The sequence below is a fragment of the Siniperca chuatsi genome, linkage group LG8, assembly GCF_020085105.1.
Source record: "Siniperca chuatsi isolate FFG_IHB_CAS linkage group LG8, ASM2008510v1, whole genome shotgun sequence".
Taxonomy (NCBI): Eukaryota; Metazoa; Chordata; class Actinopteri; order Centrarchiformes; family Sinipercidae; genus Siniperca; species Siniperca chuatsi.
In genome coordinates, this window is record NC_058049.1 from 17,413,166 (window position 1) to 17,428,946 (window position 15,781).

General features: G+C 41.4%; 1 protein-coding gene across 3 annotated transcripts in view; it reads left to right on the plus strand.

Moving 5' to 3' along the window:
• LOC122880386 (A disintegrin and metalloproteinase with thrombospondin motifs 2-like) overlaps window positions 1-15,781 on the plus strand; it is a 120,152-nt gene that overhangs the window by 97,805 nt on the left and 6,566 nt on the right. Inside the window, exons 5-21 of one of the 3 annotated variants that reach the window (XM_044205451.1) lie at window positions 3,507-3,590; window positions 5,232-5,388; window positions 6,482-6,587; window positions 6,869-7,012; window positions 7,458-7,590; window positions 8,337-8,369; window positions 9,485-9,598; window positions 9,697-9,842; window positions 10,203-10,378; window positions 12,423-12,556; window positions 12,672-12,795; window positions 13,335-13,415; window positions 13,526-13,689; window positions 13,856-14,012; window positions 14,138-14,273; window positions 14,414-14,621; window positions 14,974-15,103. In XM_044205451.1, the coding sequence (XP_044061386.1) occupies window positions 3,507-3,590; window positions 5,232-5,388; window positions 6,482-6,587; window positions 6,869-7,012; window positions 7,458-7,590; window positions 8,337-8,369; window positions 9,485-9,598; window positions 9,697-9,842; window positions 10,203-10,378; window positions 12,423-12,556; window positions 12,672-12,795; window positions 13,335-13,415; window positions 13,526-13,689; window positions 13,856-14,012; window positions 14,138-14,273; window positions 14,414-14,621; window positions 14,974-15,103 (2,227 nt within the window). The remainder of the gene's footprint in view (window positions 1-3,506; window positions 3,591-5,231; window positions 5,389-6,481; window positions 6,588-6,868; window positions 7,013-7,457; window positions 7,591-8,336; window positions 8,370-9,484; window positions 9,599-9,696; window positions 9,843-10,202; window positions 10,379-12,422; window positions 12,557-12,671; window positions 12,796-13,334; window positions 13,416-13,525; window positions 13,690-13,855; window positions 14,013-14,137; window positions 14,274-14,413; window positions 14,622-14,973; window positions 15,104-15,781) is intronic. The other 2 variants (XM_044205452.1, XM_044205453.1) reach the window with 2 other exon arrangements.

A 15,781-nucleotide genomic window follows, 5' to 3' on the forward strand; every position in this document is an offset into this window, starting at 1 on the left:
ATATATTATATATTAAGTACAATTTTAAATTACTACTTTCAACTCCATGACATTTCAGAGGCAAATATTGTATTTTTCACTCCACTAAATTTATCTGACAGCTATAGTTACTAGTTACTTTGCATATTAGGATTTGACATTCAAAACATATAATCAATTTATAAAATATGATGCATTGTTATAGATTACCACTTTTGGAAACTACAGCAGAAAAATGTTACTTACATAATAAGATAACATTTTTCTGCATAATGAGTACTTCACTTTTGATACTTTAAGTACATTTTGCTGATAATATATTCACAACAAGAGTTGAATAATGGACAAAAAAGTCACTCAGGAATATGTGTCAGTTATAGTCCTGGATGAATTATGCAGGTATTATGCAGAACTGAATTGTCCTGCAGGACTTTTTTGCTCACTTGACAAATCTCAGTTTAGGCTTTTGGCTCAGTTTCAAAGATGTGGCTGTTAGGCATGGATCATACCACTGCCCAGAACTCAGTCACCTTTCCGCCTTCATCAGACCACATGCCAAGAACCTGGGTGATATATTTTATGGCGATCTAAGTTTAAACAGGCAGGTAAATTCCGTTGTCAGGTCCAGCTTCTTCCAACTTAGAACCATCTCCAAAATTAGGCATTTCCTAAAACCCTCTGATTTAGAAAAAGTCATTTATGCACTAATATCATCCAGAATGGACTATTGTAACTCCCTTTACCTAGGCATCTCTCAGGCTACCATTTCCCTTCTACATCTAATTCAAAACGCTGCTGCCCGGTTACTAACAAGGTCCAGGAAACGAGACCACATCACCCCTAACCTTGCATCCTTACACTGGCTCCCTGTTCATTTCAGGATAAACTTTGAAATCCGTCTAATTGTCTAGAAATCTCTCCATGGTCTCGCCCCGACATATATCTCAGAACTTCTCACCCCCTGCAGCAGCACCAGACCCCTCAGATCCTCAGCAAATTGAATTATGGGAAGTGTAGGATCCAATGTTTTTGACCCATACAAGGGATTACAACTCAGGAAATCTCACCCTCTTCCACATCAGTTTGACCATTTATATTTTAATCTGTCTCTTGCAAGACCCCCGACTTTAGGGGGACTTGCAAGAGACAAATAGCTGGAGTGCTCTTTTAATGTGGTTGCATTGCCTTATATTGCCTTATGATCACAACTTCTAGTATTACTCTTTCCTTTCCCTCACGTAATACTCTGTTCCATTCACAGTTGAAGGTCAAAAAGTCCCAGTTACTTTCACAGACTAATTACAGCATTACTCCATTATTTCTAGTGTTCCAGCTTGGAAAACCAACAAATGGATGCCTACAAGATTTGACTTTCCTGACATAAAATGCTGCTTCCACTGAAACCGCTAATGTTATTTTAGTGCTACATTAGCAAATTAGCTTAGAATGCTGGCAACTGTAAACTTTACATTTCAGAAGGTTAATTAGTATATTTGATCATTTACCAGATAAATGCTCCTCATAAACACAGAGCTGAAAATGCTGAAAATCAAACACATGATTTTATTTTGAGGTTTCTGAAAATGATGTAAAGCTGTTAAGCCTTTACATTGCAGCCATGCTTATATGTTGATGTAATCAAATACAATTATTCCAGATGGTTTGTGGTTAACAAATTAGGATTCTGACTAGAAGGATCACTCCACTGGATTTTTCCTAATAGGATGCTGGAATTTCCGACTTTACGCCACGTATGGAACAGAGCATTAGGTTACTCCAAATTTCTCCTCTCTTCTTTAAAAACCCTTCTCCGCAGCTCTATGCTACATTTGTTTTCTAAGAATGCACCGTTTCCGCTCTCATTCAAGCTTTTTCTCTTTTCTCACTTTGCCTCTGTGCTCCTTCTCCCCTCTCTGCTCAACTTCTTGTCTCTTTCCCTCTGCCTCTCTGTCTCAATTCGAAGCATTCCTCAACTCACTCTCATACCTTTCTCTCGCTGGGTGTGTCTGCAGTTTTGTTCTTCATCTCTGTACCTATGTGTGTGTGTGTGTGTGTGAGTTTCTTTCTCCACAGCATGTCCATCAGCCATCTCATTATGGCTGTCTGTTTTTACATCCCTTTGCCTCATTAGGCACCGCACACAGCCACTGAGGACAGCAGGCCTCAAATCCTGCGCCAATTTACCCTTCTCTCTCTCTCTCTCTCTCTGTCACGTGTGTGTGTGTGTGTGTTTTTCGCCAGTATAATGCTCTCTGCATCTCCCTTGTCACACATTACTTTGTTTCCTTGCATGAGGCTCTTTCCTTCTTTTGCATCTTTTTTCCTTCATCTTGTCTCCATCTGTGCTTATGGGAAACTGAGTTCCTTGCATTCTGCTCAACTTTCTTTTCTGTCTTTTTTTGGTTCCTTCTCTTCCCTTCTAGTCTCTCATGTCACTGTGTTGCTGGCTGCTCTTTATTGTTTTGTGTTCTATTTACCACTTTCTAATAATCAGGTTTATAATTTGTAACTAATGGATTTATTCATGGTTAATTAGTCATATAAGAAGGGTTTATAAATCAGTTAAGCCATAAGCCATTTATAAGAACAACTTTTGGGTGTCTTGGTTGTGAAAAAATATATTTGTTTGGTGTTTATTCTCATCTAGCATGCCACTTGCTTAATTTCTTTTTAGCTATCTCTTTTATTAATAAAAAACCCCACTCCAACTGACTAATTACCTTTTTGGAAAAGGACTGCAGAGCATCTAGACCAAAAAGCCATTTTTTAAAGGAATAGTTTGACATTTTGGGAAATACACTTTTACGGTATCTTACAGAGAGTTAGACAAAAATGTTGATAGCCCGATCATATCTGGCCGTTATGAAGCTGCAGCCATCAGCTGGTTAACATAGTTTAGCATAGTGACTCCAGGTAGTCACTGCAACCACACAAGAAATAGAAATAGTAAACATGGTTTAAAAACAACCACGACTTGTTGTTTTTACACTTCAGTTTTTGTACGAATTAGACAAATAAGATATAATGTGTTAGTTTGTGAGCTTTAGAGGTGCTGGTAGGTGGCTTTTGTTACCTTTAGACAAAGCCAGGCTAGCTCTTCTCTCATGTTTTCAGTCTTGATCTTAACCTAAGCGTCTCCTGGCTGTAGCTTCATATTTACTGTATAGACATGAGAGTGGTATCGATCTTCTCATTTAACGCTCGGCAGAAAGACAATATGGGCATTTCCCAAAATGTCATACTATTCCTTTAACTTTTTATTAACATTTACAACTGCAAACTTGATGAATTATTATAAAAACCCTTCTTTATGACTTACTAACATGTATAACAGACCTGGTGGCTTATTAGAAAGTGAGCACTTAATGAGCATTAATTAATGGATTACTACCATCACAACCTGGAAACTCAACCATTAATAAAGCTATTAGTTGCAACTTACAAACCCTTTGATATTAGATTAGATTTTGTTATATTTCTTCCACTGAGATTTGTGTTCCCTCTTGTGTTTCTCTGTGCAACTCCAGGTGAATGAGATCTACCATGACCAGTCTTTGGGAGCAAAGATCAATGTGGTGCTGGTGCGGATTATCATGCTTAGCTACAGCAAGGTAAGACCTGACGAGACACGAGTTCTACTGAAAAGTCGACTGAGACAATCACTTTAAGTACCTACAGTAAGCACAGCCAAGTCATACACAAACACACACTCATAAACAAACACACAGACACAAACACGCGCGCACTCATCAGCACGCACTGTTGCCCGGAGCCTGTTATTCCAGTGGACTGAGCAAAAGAGGAACTAAAAGCATGCAGCATCCCAGGGGAGTGTTTTCAAGTCGCACGCCTTCATAGTTCAGCACCAAAGCACACAGAAACTCTGTTATGCAATCAGCCTTCCTCCCATTAGCCTGTAGCACAGAATCATGGGAAGTCCAGGCAAAGATAAACAATCAATGGTAGCCCTCCCTCATTCATAAACAGAGCGACCGGACAATGGGGGTAGCATCCTTTTCTTCTTGACTGTAACTCTATCTACCTGTCTGTGCTGAAGGGAAGAAGAGAGGAAGAGTGGGAAAAAGAGAGATAAAGCAAGAGATGGCAGGAATGGAGGAGGGCAGGGATAACCGCACAGGATGATTTTATTGCTGGTTAGGTGCTCTGTGATACACTTATGCAGCTGTAGCCTTATCTCTTCCTCTTCTATCTACATGTCTACAGTCCCAGTGGAGCCCTGGAAACACACACTCCCACACACACACACACACACACGCACACACTCCTGCATTGGTCATTCTGGACCAGCCCCTGTGCAGCTTCAGCCAAAGCTCCGGCTGTCCATCATCCCCAATTACCGTGGCAACAGAGCTGCACCCAGACAGCCTGCAGATTGGCTATGTGACCCTGAATGAAGGCGCACCCACATACCCACACTTCATACACACACACTCCAACACAACATGCACGACACACCATTACAAATACATCTTTAAAGATCACAAAAACACACTGAAACACACACACAAGCACCTGATGAACATGATAAAGCACACATACACGTATTCGGTGTACTCTGTCTTAGGGGTGTTTGTGCAGAGGCAGGCCATATGTCTTCACTGCAGCACACTCACACTACACAATACACTCTTTGCTGTTTGATTCAGCTGTGCATTGTGCATGTGAGAAAACAGCGAGGAAATGTTGAAAGCGAGGCAAAAAGGAAGCAGTGGAAGAGAGAGACGGAAAGACTGTACAGCAGAATGTAGGGAGGAAGAGGAGGGGAGCGGAGATCATAATGAGGAAGAGAATGAGAGTTGAAGGTGAATGGAAGGAATTGCTGGCATCTGGGTGTCAGTATTATGCATTTAATCATAAGTAAATATTCTGTAATTGGACATGTTTTGACTATTAGTGCATAGCTCATTAATAGGCAGCTCTGTGTTCAGTTTCATGTTCATTATTGAAACCATCAAGATTACAGCATCCTAAGCATTATTGTGTGAGCACTCTGGATCCCTCAGTGTGTGTGTGTGTGTGTGTGTGTGTGTGTGTGTGTGTGTGTGTGTGTGTGTGTGTGTGTGTGAGTGTGTTGTACACCTCAGCAATTTGCAAGATGTGCTGACAAGATATAACATTGTGACACTGCCCCCTACAGGGTTGAATAAAATGTTGTTGTACCAAAGCTGAAGCAAGAAGCTAATCTTTACACCCTCGTCTCTCTTACCCTGTGTGTGTCTCCCACTTTCCAGTCCATGAGTTTGATTGAACTGGGTAACCCGTCTCAGAGTCTGGAGAATGTGTGTCGCTGGGCCTTCCTGCAGCAGAAGCAGGACACAGGGGACGCAGAGTATCACGACCACGCCATCTTCCTCACACGACAGGAATTTGGCCCCACAGGCATGCAGGGTAATGAAAGACATGAACATATACTGAACCCTTTCTGTTTAACATATAGTACATACATCCAAACTGCACGCCCACCCTCTTGAGGACCTAAAACTCATATGTACGCGCAGAAAACTCCCTTCTTCCTTCCTTTGCCTCATATAGCTGCATAGTGCACTGTGGGTTTGGTGGTTGGTGGTTTTCTGTGCAGCAGAGTGCAGGCTAACAGGCAGGCCCAGGGGAGAGGCCTCTAAAGGCAGTGGCCTAGCTATCCAGAAGCACCTTCAGCTGCCCTTGGGCTCAGCCTTCAGCAGCAGAAAATCAATAGGCAGAGCAGGGCCAGCCACAGTCCCACAATTAAAGGCAATACAGAACAAACAAGCACACAGGGAGTTGAAGATTGGCATATATAGGGGTGGAAGGCGACAGTTTAGGGTTAGGATTAGACACACAAAAGTGCACACTTTTGCGTATGTGTGTGTGTGTCTCTTTCTGTAAGTAGCATACATTATGCATATCTTTTCATAGAAAAGTCTCAGATTTAAGGTAAAAAGTGAGTATAGTTAACCGAAATCAGTTTCATCTCACGGATCCCTTGACTGACATGAATGCACATGCTTTAAACAGATGTGTATTTTAGTATATGGAGTCAAATTAAAGAGTCACCTAGAGACTGACTTCAAATATTGTTCATATATTATTCAATTTTCAGAAAATGTATACAAATCGAATAATTTGACAATATGAACTTAATGAGTTATTTATGTGTATTGGGATGTCACTGATGTGTATATTTTGGTAGGCTTGGGTATTTTGCAGCAAAAGTTGTTGAAAGAAATAGCAGATAATTTATCTATCTTACCTATTTATTTTGAGAAGGGGGTAGGTAATAAAAGTTGTGTATATTTTGTGCGAAATGTTGTGTTGGTTATATACTGTACTCTGAAATGAGCAAAAATGTAATTCATTTAAGTGAAACTTTACCTTTGACTGTCCAAGCAAATTGTCTTGTTTTAGCATTGGCAATGGTTTTTGCACTCTCTACAGCTTTCAGTACAACACAACAGTAAGTCTACAAATCCTGACGATTGTGTTTCTCTTCCTGGTTGCCTAGGTTACGCCCCAGTGACGGGCATGTGCCATCCGGTGAGGAGCTGCACTTTGAACCATGAGGATGGTTTCTCATCTGCCTTTGTGGTGGCACACGAGACCGGACACGTGTAAGTGCATTTTGCCATGGTGATGCCTTCAAGCCTGCTCTCGTGGTACAGCAAACGACAACAAATCAGTCAAAGCAGACCATATTGATTTAGATTTATTACAGTTTTGGTCCATTGGTCACCTTAGTCAATATCTGATGAGAAAATTGCTACTACCTCCCTCCCTTTGTTCCTAGTTCTTCTACTCCTCCCACATGTTCCCAATCTGTCTCCACTGGTTCATCTCCTTTCCCTTCACTTCCCTCCTGAGTCCTCTCTTTTCCCTCTCACTCTCTCTGCAGGCTGGGGATGGAGCACGATGGCCAGGGGAACCGTTGCGGAGATGAGGTGCACATGGGCAGCATCATGGCTCCGCTGGTGCAAGCTGCCTTCCACCGCTTTCACTGGTCAAGATGTAGCATGCAAGAGCTGGGACGCTACCTTCAGTGAGACACAAACACACACACACTCACACACTCATGAGAGGATTTCATACTTTCATCAATATAATACAATATTAGTTGTCATTATCCTAAAAGCTATTATTATTACGAAGCGTACAAGTCTTATTGCCAAAATGACAGGGAGGTGGTTTTCAAGGTGAGAAAGCCTAAATTGTAAGGTCAGGGGACTCTTTCCATGAAATCAATTTAAATGATATTTTAGGTAAGTTAAATTGAAAGTATAGTGATTCTCCACACATGCTACATGTAAAGCACTAGGGCTTTAAATTAATATTAGACCTAGAAGTATTTTAGGTCTAAAATGACAGAAAATTAGTCATCTATTTTGATTAATTAATTTTGTTTTTAAGTGAAAGTGCCAAAAATTCATGTTACAACTTTTCAAATGTGAATATTTGCTTCTTCTTTTTTTTTACTCCTTTTGCAGTTCCTATGACTGTCTCCGGGACGACCCCTTTGACCACAACTGGCCATCTTTGCCTCAGCTTCCTGGTTTACACTACTCCATGAATGAACAGTGTCGCTTTGACTTCGGTGTGGGCTACACGATGTGCACCGCGGTAAGCGATCCCCATAGTTTGATAGTGACTTTACTACCATAGCTAGACTTTACCAACACTAACTAACTGCACTAACATACTGAAGGTAACTTCTACAACAGTTGGCATCAATCAAGCTTAGCATCACTCTATCTTCTGAGATGATGCAGTTTGTCAGAGTTGGGGTAAAATCACTTTGAAGTCTGTTTATTCAGAATTTGCTGAATTTCACAGTGGAAGATACATTTGTATGGGAACTCCTGAGCTGTGAGGGTTTTCCTAGTGAAGCGAAGTGAAGCACTGACATCTATCTCTGATCTACATTGTAATGAAAGAGTCACACATATACATCTATTCACATTCTTCTGATGTCCTCTGCTTTCCTCTCCCGGCCACTGGTGGGATTGGCATCTTGCTTAAAAGCAGGTAATTGGTTTTTGTAGCTATTTCTTTTGTCTGTTATTAATGTTAATTATGATAAAGAATATTTATTTTACTAGACACTTACATTTAACACTTACCTTGATACCACAGTGCCTTTACATGAACCTGTCACAAACAGTATTATTGTAAACACAAAACATCAGCAGTAGACGAGCCTCACCCAGCTTCAGCACCTTGCCCCTGTCACCCTCACCCACTCTTTGACTGTGAAGCCACTGTGGCACGCTGTTGGGAAGCTGTTTCTTGATTGACAAAGGGCTTGTTCAGGGGCTTTGCACACATTGCTAGATTACCCTCTATTCTCTTGTCAAACCCATTCCCCTCAGCTACAAAAGGCGGGCCAGTCAGGAACGCAGGTAAGGTAACCCCACCTCCCGGAAGACATGTGGCCCGTCATTTGTTTTCTCAGATTTTCTTTTTTCTATTTGTCCTCTGAAGTTGTAATTGTTTGTAATGTTGCTCCTTACTTTTCTTTTTTACTGTACTTTGTTTCTCTGTTCTACCCATCGTCATATTTTGGACGTTAGTCTGCAGGATTCTAAAATGCTCATTTCCAGAGAAAGTGGCTGTAAAATCCCTAAAAACTGTGACTCTACTGGTTCAGTGGCTATGGTGCAGTTCAATAGTTGAACCGTACCATACCCCGATTTTTATCCTGCAACTATGTGTTAAATCACAGCAGCGCTGGCAGGAAGAGCCTCATTATATTGGCACACCCACAACTATAAACGAGTGGAAAAGATTGGAAAGATGTCTTTCCTATCCAAGGGGAAAGAGCTGAGCCAGAACAGAGGCTGTTTTTCCATGTTTCACTTCAGCTTTTAGGATCCTCCAGTCTGATGTCATTGATGATTACCTACCACAGTCTAACCATTGATTGTGACTCGCCCTCTGACCTGCAAAGGTCCCCTGGGCTCATGGTGGGTAGGGAAGTCTGTGGAAAGGAGGGAGGAGGGCACGGCCCCTCAGACACTGGACTGCAGGTTGGTTTGGTGGTATCCTCATCATCAGACAAGGAAGAGAATTTGGTCCTTGATCTGTGTCAAGGGGCATTTTAGAGGTCAATGAAACCTCACCTTTTGGCCTTTTAACCTTTTGCCCTCTGCCCTCTGACCTCCCTTGTGACCTAATTAAACCACAGGCTGTCTCATTCTGAGAGTCTTGTCTCTCTCTCTCATCCTTTGGTTTAGTTTGCATGAATGGCTGTGTGTTTCTCAGTGGAGCGTAGTGTACAGTGACACAGTGCAGGGTCGTTGTTGTTATTGTTGGGTATAATACTGTTGTGGTTATTGTTTAGTGATACTTCTCTTCTCATCTCTATTTTTATTATCATCTATTTTCAGTGTTAAGTCTCATTCCAGCTGTCTCATGACAGTTGACTTGTATTATTGAAGGTCAGTCTGTTACCCAGTGTGTGTACTGTATGGTAGACTTTTCATTGAAAGAAGGAGTCTCTCTCTGTGCCCTGCAGTATCGCACATTTGACCCATGTAAGCAGCTGTGGTGTAGCCACCCAGACAATCCCTTCTTCTGCAAGACCAAGAAAGGGCCGCCCATTGATGGCACCATGTGTGGGAATGGGAAGGTATTTTTACTTTAACATACATTCTGTCAAAGAAAGACAATTTGAATGCACACTGTATCCGAATAGCAACTTTGTCTTGTATGCTTGGCCTATTACAGCACTGCTTTAAAGGTCACTGCATCTGGTTGACTCCTGACATCATAAAGCAAGATGGAAATTGGGGTTCGTGGAGTGAGTTTGGCCAGTGCTCCCGCATCTGCGGTGGAGGAGTACAGTTTCGCACACGCGACTGTGACAATCCCAGGTATGAAACTGTGTTTTCCAGTGTGTGTATATATGTGTGTATAAAAAAAGTGAAATTTCAAGTTTTCAGCCTGTGATTAATTATGCTAAATTCAACTGAAGCTCTCTTTTTTTTTTTTTTTTTTTTTTAGCAAGCATACCTCAATATAAGTTTGTGATAGTAACCTCTGATATTTGTTGTGCTGACTCTTCATAGTGATAATTGCAGAGGTAATTTAATATTTAACATAGATCAAGCTAATTTGTACAAGTGTTAAATGTATCATTTCTAGCCCAAGTTTCCAATGAATTTTAGAAGTGAAACACAACACACATTTTGAATGATTACAAAAAAAAGTCCTCTGCCCCGCAACCCTCTCAGACCAGCCAACGGAGGCCGTACCTGCATGGGGGCGACTTACCAGTTCCAGATGTGTAACACCAACGAGTGTGAGGATATCTACAGTGACACACGAGAGGAGCAATGCCACGCTTGGGATCCTCGCTTTGAACTCAACAGCAACAAGCACCACTGGCTGCCTTACGAACACTCAGACCGTGAGTATATACCCACAGATGGAAAGGGGATGAAGTAGTTTGGTGGAGAGATGGATGCAGAAAGAGGCTGTCATAACAAAGATACCAGCCTGAGAATGACAAACCCTAAGTGATGATACACTGTGGAAGTTGTAAATACGAATGAAAGCCAAAAAGAGGAAGCAAACACATAGTTCTTGAATGCGGTTGGGTTTTATAGGGTTTTCTATAGAGATTGTGTTCTGTTATGGTCATTGACATCTGGCTGTCCTGCCGAGTACAGCTTTGAGCTACGACTACGCCCTCCCATAAAAACACGGCACAATCTTCTTTGAACTTCTCTTTCTTCACCCTATCGCTGATGTCATTTGAACCTCACTAACCCCGTCTTCCTCCAACTTTTTCTTAAGACAAACTATCAGATTCACAAAGGGATCCCATCCTAAAGTTCTCCACCCAATATCCAAAACCTCTTTACTGTACATTATAGAGAAGTTTTAAAATGTATGTGTGTGGGGGGCGGGGGTTTTAAGACCAACCCTGTCTCTAAGTGGAGATGTCACTGCCTTCCTGGTAGGTATTAAATTATCATCCAACTAAAGGGCAGCCCTAGAGAAAAGTGCTGAGCTGTCTCCATATCTAATCGGAGGTCATGCTACGCACACTCCGCTAAGAGGGGCCTTGCTAAATTGTTTTTCTCCGTTCTTATCATTTCTAAATGCCATATTTTTCAGCAAGGCTTTCTCAGTCTCAAATTACTTTTCCGTGAGTGTGTGTTAGTATGCGAGCACTGACGTCTATGTGTATGTGAGAGAGAGAGAAAAAAAAGTGAACAGGGAGGTGAAATTGAATTCCATTCATGATCTGTCATCTCCTGAGTTCTAGATAGTGTGAGGAAAGAAAAAGAGTGTCTGCTTCGCGTGTGAAATTGTAGTATTTATTTAGAGACGTTTGACACACTGTTGTTTTTTTGTCTCTATTTGGGTCTTTTCCCAAGTCAACAGATATACTATAAAATACTCTGGAGCAAAGAAACATGAAACGTAAGGCTGCCCTGTGTGTGTGGCTGTTCAAGCTGCTGTTTACAGGGATTCATCCAACCCTTTGGTCCATCTCTCTCGTTGAGCAGCGTACGAACTATGGTGGATTTTTGGATGGTCTCTGAGCCGTTAATTAACACCTTGGACCTCCTGAAAATCTCAAAATCTAATTTTGGGGGATTTATCAACACTGTAAATTTATTTGCATGTGAAAATGTTAAAAGGTGAGGAGCAGCACGGAAAATGTACTGGCAGCTAAAGTACAGTGTTTGTTGCTGGTGCGTGGAAAATAAAAATACACTCTGCTATAGCTATTTAACCTCTGCAGTTCTGCTACAACACTGCATATTTGAAAATCCTCATTGCCCTTAAAGTCCAGTAAACGTACAGTAAACCAATCTTCATATCCCTTAAACCACAAATGGGTGGCTAATACGGACATGCTTGGAGGTTTATATAAACATATTATAAATCTACCTACACTGTGACTCATAAGTATAATTACACCTGTAATGCACAAGCACGGCACAGGCCCCCTCGATTATCATAGTGTATTCAGCACACTGTAGAAGAGAATTCATTCAGATCACTGAGAAGAGAATTATTATTATTATTATTATTATTTCTGTGCATTCTCAGTTCAACCTGAGAAAAGTGTGTTTTCTCCACATATTATAATTCTACAGTAGCACGTCTGCCACCTGCTTATTACGGTCAAAGCACCATAAGACAAGGTCTCTGGATTTTATCCATCTGTGATAAACATGATGAAGTAGGAGTGTTCGTTCTCGCTGGGATGAACTGCCAGGTTTTGTCTCTGGAGGCTCATGTAGTCGTAGTATGAGTCACACAGACAGACACAATGAGACAGAGCATCACGCTGACTCATGGAGAGCTAATTCAGAAAAAATACAAAAAATCACATGTTGGTTGTTAAGATGAAATCAAAAAGCATCCCACATGTACCATTCTGACAGTCATTTGAATAACTGGGTCATTTTTGTGTGTTTGTATTTGTTTCCCAGCTAACAAACGCTGCCACCTGCATTGCCAATCCAAGGAGACACGAGACGTGGTCTTTATGCAGAGAATGGTCCTGGATGGCACACGCTGCTCATACAAGGACCCGCACAGTGTGTGTGTGCGTGGGGAGTGTGAGGTGAGTGATGTTATGTGTGTGTGTGTGTGTGTGTGTGAGAGAGAGAGACAGAGACCAAGACAGCTGCATGTGTTCAGATCTACATGTGTTAAACTTTCCATGTTCTCATGAACAGAAAGTGGGCTGTGACAATGTGGTCGGCTCCTCAAAGCAGGAGGACAAGTGTGGAGTTTGTGGAGGAGACAACTCCAGCTGCAAAACCTTCAAAGACACCATCACACGTACTGCCAAGAAACAAGGTGAACACTCTAATAGTCACAGTAATCCTTATCTAAATCTAGGACAGACTTGACATGGTTCCATCAGTGTAGCAGCTGCCTATCATTGTTGTTACTGTAAGTACAGATAAATAGTTGGCCAGTTCTTTTGCTTATAGACTGTGCACATTTCGCCCCATGTTTAGTTATGTTCAGCTAAACATCGCCCTCTAGAGGAAGATTTGTAACAATGTCCAATTCTGAGTGGACATGTTTCCATGTGAGTCGAGCATTGCCTAGAGGTTACGTCAAACCTCACTCTACAAATGTATGTTTATTAGTATATTATCTAACTCCTGACGTCAGAACAGACCTACATTACAGCACCAAAATTCCCAGAATCAGATGTTTACACTGGATGAAAACAGTCACGACTGTAACGGTTTTAACTAGTGAGCAGGGATACTTGGTTGAAATGAGTAAGAGCTCTTTACTGGATTAGCTGAGGCTCTCTCAGGAAACTGTAAAATGAGCTTTTGATGATGTTGGAGTCACGAACCAGATGTGTGTTTTCTTTTCAGGTTTCCTCAAAGTTCTTGAAATCCCCAGAGGAGCGAGACACTTACTGATCCAAGAGCTGAAAGCGACCTCACACACTTTAGGTATTTGAAATTGTACATTGTTTTTCTTTTCAGGGTGTATATGTTGTATTGTATTGTATATATATGTGTAGTACAAGTGTAATCAATGTATATTTCTCACCTATCTACAGCTGTAAAGAACATTGCGTCAGGACTGTTCTTCTTGAACGGGGAAAATGAATACCCAGAATCCCGCTCACTTATAGAGAAGGGCGTGGAGTGGGAATATGAGAATGACAACGACAAGGAGACACTTCAGACCACTGGTCCTCTCAGACATGGAATTCTGATCATGGTACACATTGAAATGAATGAAGACATTGGTTATACACAAACATTTTCTGCATACCAAATGATCTAAAAAAAACACTCAGTGTCACTTTTTGCCTGAAATAATGTTGGTTATCTAAAGTGTTAATTAAATTTTCTCACTTATTTTATGATGATCTTTCTGTTTGTAGATGAAATTACATGGAGACGAGGATGTGAATTTGTCTTATAAGTACATGATGAACATGGACAGTGACTCTGCCATTCAGAACAACATGCTGGTAGAGGACAGTGCCTACAAGTGGGCTCCGAAGAGATGGTCCTACTGCTCCAAGTCCTGCGGTGGAGGTACAGTAGAGCGAGAAATATACTTGTTGTGAAACTGTTGTGTCTCTGAGATCAACTATGTGCATTTAGCATGCCTGTCTTTATGTTTCTGTACTTACATTTGTTACATTTTCCATCTCCTGTAGGGAAGCAGTACCTGCGCTACGGCTGCAGAAGAAAAGTTGACAGTAAGATGGTTCACAAGAGCTTCTGTAACAAATCCAACATGAAACCTAGAGGAGACACCAGAGACTGCAACCAGAAGCCCTGCCCTCCCCCCATGTATGCAGTGTATTATATGTCACCTTACTGTAAAAAATGTAACTTGATACAGACAACTTCCTCTTTCATTGTTTACTGCATTTTGACATTTTGGATGCCCTCAGAACTCCTGTTTCTCTCTTTCCTGTGATGTTCTCCAGTTGGGTGACAGGGGAGTGGCAGAACTGCAGCAAACAATGTGGAAAGACGGGGATGCAGATCCGCTCGGTCAGCTGTGTCCAGCCCTCGGATGACAACACCACACGCTCCATCCACAATAAACACTGCAACGATGACCGGCCAGAGGCTCGCAGACCCTGCAACCGACACCCCTGCCCCACCCAGTGGAGAGTGGGGCCGTGGTCACAGGTACGGAGGCTGAACATGGGTCAACGAGAATCGGGAAAACAGAAAAGAATGTTTGGCCAATTTGGGTTTTTGCTGGAAAATACTTGAACTGCTATTTTTGTATTAAAGCCCAACAGCTGGTATTTTTGTTAGACATTCAGTGTTTTAGATGTCAGAAGACTACCTCAGAACTGTATTCTTGGCAGGTTTGACAAGCCTATGAGAAACAGATCATAACCACCAAGTATAATGATTAAAACAACAGTCATGATGTTCATGTACATGCATTTTTACTGCTTTACCATGAATTTGAAAACATTTTATGTCCATATTTACTAAGTGATTTTATAATGTGTGGTTTGTGTATCTCCAGTGCTCAGTGACATGTGGTAATGGGACCCAGCAAAGGCAGGCTCTGTGCCACACCAGGGACAACACCATCGGCCTGTGTCTGGACAGTAAGCCCGACACCATCAGAGTCTGTCGCCAGGATCCATGTCCCAGTGAGTGTTAAGGAACCTCCAACCCATAGATAAATTGCCAGGGCAAACCGTACTATGTGGAAGTAGATACTGAAATTAATGTATTAATTTATTTGTCTTTAAATCAGTTAAAATCAGTTTATTACAACATGGATCTTTATTTTCATGGTTTCGGCTAACATCTACAATACCAACATCATTGTACTCAGTAAATAGTAAACAGTAAATAGCTGTTAAAAATAAGTGCAGTATGATGCATCAAGAAACACAAGCAGTCAAACAATTATACAGATTTTAAACAAACCCCACATTAGCCAAAATGATTTAGAAGTTGTAATCATCCATCACAGTTTACAAACCGACTTTATGGTTCAACTTCGAAATACTGTACTTACCATATTAATGCGCTTACACAGTTATTCATGTGCAATGAGGGATTATTAAAGACATCATGGGTGTGCTGACTTTCGGTTCTTCCCCAAAATGTAGTGGTTCAGTTAACCTGGCAAAAAATCACGTATTTCATTGCCCCCTTGAAATTTTTTGGGGAATATCACCATGTTGCCAGATCTCAGCAATTACTTGTAATAAATTGGAACCATCCTTGAGTAGCTAAACAGGCCCTAATATCAGTGTAGAAAAAAGAGGGCAAAGGTGATTACAATAACCATAAAATAGTTCCCTTCACACCTTAACTAC